Source organism: Dromiciops gliroides, chromosome 2 (assembly GCF_019393635.1).
Source record: "Dromiciops gliroides isolate mDroGli1 chromosome 2, mDroGli1.pri, whole genome shotgun sequence".
Classification (NCBI taxonomy): domain Eukaryota; kingdom Metazoa; phylum Chordata; class Mammalia; order Microbiotheria; family Microbiotheriidae; genus Dromiciops; species Dromiciops gliroides.
In genome coordinates, this window is record NC_057862.1 from 45,438,149 (window position 1) to 45,447,098 (window position 8,950).

An 8,950-nucleotide genomic window follows, 5' to 3' on the forward strand; every position below is an offset into this window, starting at 1 on the left:
GGAGCCTCTTGGGAGGTTTAAGTTTTGCTCATTAAAGCTTTTTTCAAAATTTGCTCTTCGTTGTCTCCCCCCTCCCCCCCCCCAAAAAAGTGTTTCCATATAGGAATTAGGAAAAAGGATGATAGGTAAAACCCCAATCGCTGCTCTGTATACGTACCTGCTCTGTTTTTTTAACATCTTTCACAGCTGTCCTGCTGGTGTTTCCTTCCAAATTTGGTAGTATTGATTTTTAAAGATCATAAGTAGGGGCAGCTAGGCAGCACCATGGATAGAGCACCAGCCCTGGATTCAGGAGGACCTGAGTCAAATCCAGCCTCAGACACTTGACACTTACTAGCTGTGTGACCCTGGGCAAGTCACTTAACCCTCATTGCCCTGACACCCCACCCCACCCCCCAAAAAAATCATAAGTAAATTGATCTCCAGTCTAAAAGTTTTATTTGTCCACTTTCATTGGGTTTCACAAACAATGAAATAGTCCTTGGTTTTCTTCATCCATGAGCAGGATTTCTAGCCACCCACTTCTCTGTCTGTCTGTCTCAGTATGTTAGCTCCCTCTGGCCCTGCCGCTGAGGCCAGAAAGCACCTGCTATGGGCTGTTGTGCTTAGCCTCTCTCTCTGTCCGTTCACAGCGGTCCCGGGCGGCCCTGCAGAGGTACCTGTTCTACTGCAATCGCTATATGAACCACATGCAGAGTCTTCGCTTCGAGCACAAACTCTATGCTCAGGTGAAGCAGAAGATGGAGGAGATGCAGCAACACAACATGTCCTGGATTGAGGTGCAGTTTCTGAAGAAAGCAGTGGACGTGTTGTGCCAGTGTCGTGCCACCCTGATGTACACTTACGTCTTCGCCTTCTACCTCAAAAAGAATAACCAGTCCATCATCTTTGAGGTAGGAGGTGCTCCTGAGTTGGGGAGGAGAGGGTATCGACCACCCTAGGACAAAAATGGGAAGTCCACTTGTGGCATGTATTTCTGTCCTCCCTCGGGGGAAGCCTCTGGACCTTACCTCAGTCATGTTTTTGAATGCTGAAAATGAAATCCATAGGTAACAAAGGAAACTAATTAGAGTGAAATAATTCTCTGATCGTATGCTCAAAAGTCCAGTTCTAGTAGCAGATGAAAACAAGGACAGGGAACTTTTTCTCTGTTGAAAAGTCTCCTTGAGACCAAATAGCAGTGACAGATGATATTCCCAATGGTCACGGGACCCAAAAGAATATATGGTGTCCTGTTAGGCCCTCTCCAGGTGTAAGGAGACAGGGAAGGATTAACATTTCCTTACATTAGACACCAGTATTCCAAGGTGGATAAAAGAAAAGGCCTCTGAGTTCTTAGACTTCATGGAGATTTTCTTCAGTAGGGCAGCAAAAGCTACTTGGAGTTTCTTGTAAAGTCTAAGTTAAACCTGTTTTGATGAATTTTGTTCCTGGAGACCTTTGATCATATCTGTCCTCTGGGGCCAGCCATACTTGAACAAACTTTATACACAGCCTCTATCTTGAGGCCTTCAAATTATTTTTACTTAATGCTGATGGTACCTGTTCCTGCTATACCATACTTGTCAGTAATCAGAACCTTGACTCACCTTTTTACCCTGGGTTTTGTCTTAAGTTTCCCACCAAGAAATGAGCTGATGTGATCGATTAGATTGTAAGCCCCTTGAGGGTAGTGGCTGTTATTCCTCATCTCTTTGTCCCTTATACTTGACCAAGTACATTGGTGCATTTGGGGCAGGTGATAGTCTTGGTCTGTCATTGTATTGTTGCAGTCAGTGTCACTGTCACGTAGCCTCTTAGTTTCCTGGGGTGGTGACTTGCTACGTCACATGCTACTATGTGTCAGAGGCAGGATTTGAACCTGAGCTTTCTGACTCCAATCTAAAACCACTGACCCATGGTGCTTCATGTCTTGCACAAAATAACTGAAACTATTTAAATATTCTTCCATTGAATTATCATGAGGTACTAGTTCTAAAGCTGGAAGGAACCTCAGAAACCATCCAGTGCAGCCCCCTCATATGATGTAAATGGAAACTCTGACCCTTGGAGTTGAAGAGACTTGCTGTCTTACAAGTAGTAAATGTGAAGAGTGGGATTTGAACCCAGATTCTGACTGCAGAGCTGGGCCTTGCCTCCTCCCCCTTTTTGATCCAGAAAGAGAATGTTGGATGGCACTCCAAAATTTGTTTTTTTGTTTTTTGCGGGGCAATGGAGGTTAAGTGACTTGCCCAGGGTCACACAGCTAGTAAGTGTCAAGTGTCTGAGGCCGGATTTGAACTCAGGTCCTCCTGAATCCAGGGCCGGTGCTTTATCCACTGTGCCACCTAGCCGCCCAGTTGCTGTTGTTTTTGAAGAAGAAAGCGTTGCTGTAGGTCTATGACTGTGCGTGTATTATACTTGTCCATAAAGACCTTGTTTTATGTCTTTTATTTAACATCAGTAGTTTGCTTTTAGTACCAAATAGAAGTTAACACTTTCTGTCTTTAGGATGTGTAGTTCTGAGACACTAATTTGGAGAAAGCGTGCCCTGAGAAGTTCGCTATTTTGAGATTTCATGGAAAGTGTTGTAAGAAGTGAAACAGCTTGGTTTGTAGTAGAGAGGCCTGAGAGCTTGTCATTGTAAGTGAACATGCTGAGAAATATTTGGTGACCGTCTTAGAAGCTTCGCACTGTGTCAGGCTCAAAGAAGTGTGAACACAACATGGTTCTTGCCTTTGAGGAGTTTATAGTCTAGTGGTAAAGATGAGATACGTAAAGCATCTTCATTTCCCTCTCTGACACTGACTTCTGTCTTCTCCCCTACCAGCTTGACTCAAGATCCTTTCTTCATAACAAAGGAAAATGCAGCCTCAGAAGGCCTCCCCCTCACAATTTACACAGTGCATAGAACACTAGTACATTCTGTTGTAACCTCGAGTGTGTCTGAATCACATTAATGTCAACCCCTTCTAATGAGAAGAAAACATGCACAGACTTTAGGAAACTCTGGGACTTAAGGGCAGAAAGCATGTTTGATTTCCAAGAGCAGTCATGGCAAGCATGGCTCTGTCCCTGTGGCTACATCTTGACTTAGATTTTAAAGTAATGTGTTCTGTCCTTGGGAGTGGCACAGGCCCATGGTCGACACCCCTATCCTAGAGCATGGGGAGCATGTGCAGAAGAGCACTGTGGGCCCTGAAGAAGCTAGAGCAGCCGCCAAGAGAAATCTGGAGAGGGGACCAGGGACATCCACTGTTCTTTGAAATAGAAAAAAACAAGGCCTCTTGTTGTTCTTGCAGAATAACCAGGCAGATCTGGAGAACGCCACCGAGGTGCTGTCAGGGTACCTGGAGCGAGATATATCCCAAGATTCACTGCAGGACATAAAGCAGAAAGTGCAAGACAAGTACAGGTGAGGTGTCGCTAGCTGGGCTTGAGGCATGGTCAGCTCCCACAGCTGTTCTAGTAACCCTTAGGGGCAGGGTAGCCCAGGGGCCTTGCGTACTGTTATTCAGAGGCCCAGTTTCTTCACATTGGCCAACAACTTAAAGATAGAAAGAAGGTGGTGATGCTGCCTCTGAGGCAGAGGTGGGGAATGCAGTCATTCACTAGTTGTTTCAATAACCAAATCATTCAGGTTCTGTTATATTTTGGGGTGCGGGGGGAAATGTAGACAGATTTGCAGCACTGCTTACTGTGGGAAAATACAGAATTATCAGTATGAGAGATACAACATACTCTGTAAGGAAGAGGGGAAAATAGAAAGGCTCCTGCTTTGAACACTCACTAGAGTTTCAGGTGGGATGACTCAGCATGATGTGGCATTTGGTGTGGTGGAGATAAGGTATGTTTGGAACAGGGTGAGCTCTGGATCCAGTTAGAAATGTGGGTCTGGAACTAGAGATCAGGGGAACACAAAGCTTTGGGAGTCTCCTAGATTTGGGAGGGAGATAATTTCGGTAAATGAAGTGGGGGGGGGGCGGGAGGGGGAAGACAGACCATTCTGGAGCCGTCTGTCTTGTTTGGAAGAAGAGATGAGGAACCAGCCGGAGGCAACAGACTGTCTAGTTTCCCTGGCATCGAAGGGCATCAGTACACATGAGGACTAAGACACACTTAGCTTTGGCGATGTGGGGGAAGCATAGTCTGTATCAAGGTGGCCTTGAAAGAAAGCCAGAGCACAAAGGTTGTCATGGGGACAAGGTGGAAAAGTTTTGTTACAAAGAAACTTGTGAGACCTGACAGGTGGCACCGTGATATAGGGAGGACCATCTGGAGAAGTGGAATTGTGGTCAGGCTGGGTTTGTTATTGGAGCAGAACTTGACATGTGGGAAACCAAGTTGGTCAAGAATTTGGCGTTCATCTTTTTCCCCAAAGTGTATTAAAGATCCAGAAGTTCTCATTGGCCTCTTGTCTCTTCCCTCCTTCCCCCACAGATACTGTGAGAGTCGACGAAGGGTTTTATTACAGCATGTGCATGAAGGCTATGAGAAAGACCTGTGGGAGTACATCGAGGACTGAGAAGGGCCCTGCATACAATGAACTCTGAAAACTTTACCATCTAGAGTGCTCATGCAATTAAAACAAAAAACACAAAAAAGGAGGCACTTAAGCCTGTTCTGACACCGCTGGTCTGTAGTACCGGAATTCTGTTTTGTTAACGGAAAGTTTAAGTAAATTATATTGTAATAAAAAAAGGTAGATAAACCATTGTACAACAGTATTCTAGGCCGCCAACAAGTGTGACAGATGCACTAAAAGCCCTCCACCTTTGACTTGTAACGTAGCTTCATCCTCCCAGCTGGCTCCTCTCTCTCCTTTCTTTTCTTCCCCTGTGTGTAGTACAGTTCACCCTCAAACACAGTTCTTGACACAGCTTTTCATGTCCAGACCAGCCACTTGGTTGTACTTTGGTGAGGGATCTCTTCTCCTCTCCCCCCACCCCCCTCCCCACCATTTCCTTCCCCTCCCTTTCCCTGCTCATCCTACTCATCTCCCTCCTCTCCCCTGAGTGCCCAAATGTCCAATGCTGACCCAGCTCTGTGGGGGGAGGGGAGGGGAGAGGAAGGGAGGGGGGAGCAAGCAGCAGGGAAGGAACTTTGTACATGACTTTTAAACCCAGAGGACAACACAGTATTTTTCAAAATTGTATATAGCGCATATGCATGGACAAAGCAAGCGTGGCACGTGTTTGCATAATGTTTAATTACAAAAAATATTTATTCTTTAAAATTCTTCAAGATTATGTCTATTTGCTGTGCATTTTCTTTCAGTTTGCTTCCTTTTCCAGGGGGCGGGGGTGGGGGGGGGTTGGTATGTTGGTCTCTCCACTCCTTCCTGACTAGACTTAAAATTGTTTGGTTCCCCTCGGCCACCCGCTGCTGCGGTTTCTCGTGTCCTCAGCCTGGCCCATCTCGGGTGTGCCATTGCTGGCAGTGGGCGCCACGCCTGGAATCCCGGCTCCCTGCACAGAACAGTGAGGTCAGTGGGCAGCACAGTGTGGGGGGGTGCCTCTGGCTCCAACGGCTCTTCCTGCTTGTCCAGCCTTGTGCACTCTGTGCCCAGAGCTGAAAGCTTTGATTGGCCAAGGTTCAGCCCCACAGGAAGTGCTTCAGTATCTCCTCAAATTCAGTTTTTTAATGCTGCTTCATAGCCTTTTAAAATGTTAGCTGTGGTTCTCTTCCCCCTTCTCTAGAGACTCTCCTCCCCACCCTCTCTGTAATATTGAACATAATGTTCTTTGCCTTGAAGACTTTTTAAAACCCCAAGCCAAAAAAACCAAAACAAAACAAAACCCACCACCTTTCAGTTCATGAGAAACAGGATTTGAAAGGAAAGGTGGTGACACTATCCACGCTTGTGGCCGTGGATTCCCTTGGAAGGTAGCAGCCCTGGAGAGCAGAGCCCCAGCCAGTGTCAGCTTTGCCCAGAGCCAGCAGGGACAGGATGAATGGAGGAGGTCTGCAGCACCCACACTGGGGAATTCTGCCCAGTGATACGTACCGGTGAGGCAATTGGAATGGAAAATGAACAGTAGTCTTAGTGGGGAAGATCAGTTTGAGCTGCAAGGACCTCTCTTTCTCTGTAAATGTCGTGTATCCAGGGCGCGATTCATTCCCTGTAACCTCCATGAGGCCGCTTTGCCCTGACCATCGATTGCCACAATATGTTTTAGGAATAAAGTTCTCTTCCCTGTTAGCCTTCATGGGTTTTTACAGTGTCTACCCTACAGCTTTTAGGAAAAATGTGTGTAAGTGCTCTTTATTGCCTGGCTGAAGTCAGATAGCATTGTCCTCCCACTATACTGTAGCATTAATGCTGCTTCCTGAAATAAGCCATCCTAGAAGAGTGCATTCCTACATCCTTCAGCCATCCCTCTCTTGCCACCCTGGTTTCAGATCTGAGCTCTCCCACAGTTCTTTCTTTGGCTTAGAGTCTGATGAATCCTAAGGTGCACTTAGGATTGGGGTTGAGGAATTTTTTATTTAAATCTTGAATAAAGGTTCTTTTCCGGAGGTCTTCCCGAGTGCAGCCTGTGTTGCCACATCGATGTATGTAGATCCTTTTTTAAATACTGGACGTTTTGTTTTCTTTTTTCCCCCTTTCCAGTTAATTCTGCAGTTTTTAGGTTGGAGCTTTTAAAATTTTCCCCTTATCTCCCTTTTTTTTGCAACAAGTAACCAAAAACCATATGTGCTCTGTAATAGCCCCCAACAGCAAGAGAGAATTGCTTTTGAGATAGACATTCTGGTTTCTTGTTGGAGGCCTAAGGATGTTGCATGTGGGTGAATTCAGTAGTTAGTCTGAGTCAGGTGGTTCATTTTATTCTGGTCCCTGATTCATAACAGCTATCGCCATATTTGACACAATTATCTGTATTTAATGACTTTCTTGTTGGCTTTAGTGCCTATAGCTGCTTCCCCGTTTCACCAACCAACAGGCCTTTATTAGTAGTGGGCTCAGTTCACATCCAGCACCAGGGTCAATTTTCTTTTCTTTTTTCTTCTAATGCATGTTTCAATTGAGCAGCGGACTGAGCAGTAGATGAGATTTCAATGAAATCCCAACCAGGAGCTCAGGATATAAAATTGTTCAGTGGCAGACCCCCATTCTTTGTAAATTTTTTCAACCCAGGGTGTATGTATCTGTATACATACATGCATATTGTATATATGTGTATACACAGATCCAAGACTGGCTTTTGATTTTCAAAATGGTTGAATCTGTAGTGTTAAATGTAGTTCAACCTCTGTTAGGAACCAAAATTAATACAAAGAGAAGATGAGGGACTTCAGTCCCACTTGATGTAACTGAGGTCCTTTAAACTAAAAAAAAAAAACATTCTAGAGCACTTGGGGGTGGGGGGATGGTAAGACAATCAGATCGGTGGATTGATTAAATGCTCCTAACCCTGTAATTTTGTGCATAGAGCACCTTGTGCTGTGGAAATTAATGTTCTTAGATTTTCATTGTAACTGGACTGTTCAGGTTGCCCAGAGGGAAAGAACATTCCTAATTCTAATAAAATAAACTTTTATTTTGTTATTCCATTAGTTATTTATGTTTTGCTTTAATAGTAAAATATTGGTAGCCCAGTGGGGCCTCTCATATTGTGTGCCTTAGTCACTCTTCTGTCTTGGTAAGAAGTCAAGAGTAGGTCTCTTCTCCAAATTGAAGTGTGAATGAAAGAGGCCTACCTCCCTCCATCTTTTACAAAAGCATCGCAGTACTGAGGCTTTAAGATCTTCCCCTTTATCACATCTTGGGAATTTAGTCATAGCATCGAACATAAGTTGTTAGAATTTCTAAACGGAGAATTCCAAAAGTTGCCTCATATTGTAGCTACAAATAGCCTGTTTGATCACAGACATACACACATCATTTCCCTCCTCTCCTCTCCCCCTCTGTCTCCCAAAACAACTCAAGATAACAAAGATCGGAGATGTCAAATGTGCAGGCCTGGGCAGCAGCACTCTTGAGTAAGGCCATACCAGAGTAAAGTGTAATTGGGAAATATTTAACAAAAGAAAAATGCAATATGCGGCCTGCAAGGATCCTTGTACAGATTAGTGGGCTTTGACTTTCTGAGTTCGACAGCATTGGTCTAGATGATCCATACAACCCTAACTCATCTTCATTACCTTTCTGTTTTGATTGACTAGTTCCCAAGTTACAAGGGAAAGTGGCATATCCTCCATTTGGTAGCTTTGTGCTTTAAAAAACATATATCAGGGAATAATGTCAGTTGGCTTTGATCTTCCCTTAAGTTGTTAATGAGCCTTTGAGCTAATTTAGCAATGGTGACAAAAACACTGGGGTCTCCCCTTCTTTACTTGGTGTTTTTTTTTTCTTTTTTTTCCCCCTTCATGTTGGCTTTTTGGAAGCCAGTTTTGAAGAGCAAGCCTTGCCAATGTGGAAAACATTGCTATAAGTGGTATGATGTGAAGTGTAAAGGCCCAGTACCATTATGGCAAAAGATTTTTAATCTGCAAGTGATGGACTTATAAGAGATGTTTATGACTTGAAATAAATGACCAGTGCAGGAGAATTTCTAACACCTTTCTACAGGCAGATATTTGGTGATTTCAGTGTCGGGTTTTCACTGGATGATCTTTCAGGAATGCAGTGTGGCATTTAACCCCCCACTTCTTTTGTCTTGGCCAAGTTATTGAAACTCAATTGCCCCATGTGTAAAATGAGCATCTAATCGGATCCTGATAGTTCCTTCTAACTTCCCAGGCCTCAATCATTATAGGAAGAAGCTAAGGGGTGGCGTTCTGGGCAACCATGATAGTGAGTGATGAGACTTTTTGAGAAGAGGAATGAGGGAAACACCTAGGGTTTTCCTTCACTTCCTTTGGGAGAGGATCTAGTCTGTGACCTTTGCTGCTAGACCTGTGCGACTTTCATCTTCTGGGTTCTTCCCTGTTTAGGTGCAGATAAGTCACTGGTCAGGGTATAAAAAGG

General features: G+C 44.5%; 1 protein-coding gene across 1 annotated transcript in view; it reads left to right on the forward strand.

The window, feature by feature from the left end:
• ARIH1 (ariadne RBR E3 ubiquitin protein ligase 1) overlaps positions 1-7,533 on the forward strand; it is a 91,991-nt gene extending 84,458 nt beyond the window's left edge. The window contains exons 12-14 of the mRNA XM_043982093.1: positions 633-893; positions 3,282-3,394; positions 4,420-7,533. Coding sequence (XP_043838028.1) covers positions 633-893; positions 3,282-3,394; positions 4,420-4,504 — 459 coding nt within the window. The 3' untranslated portion in view covers positions 4,505-7,533. The remainder of the gene's footprint in view (positions 1-632; positions 894-3,281; positions 3,395-4,419) is intronic.
• The last annotated feature ends 1,417 nt before the right edge of the window (positions 7,534-8,950 follow it).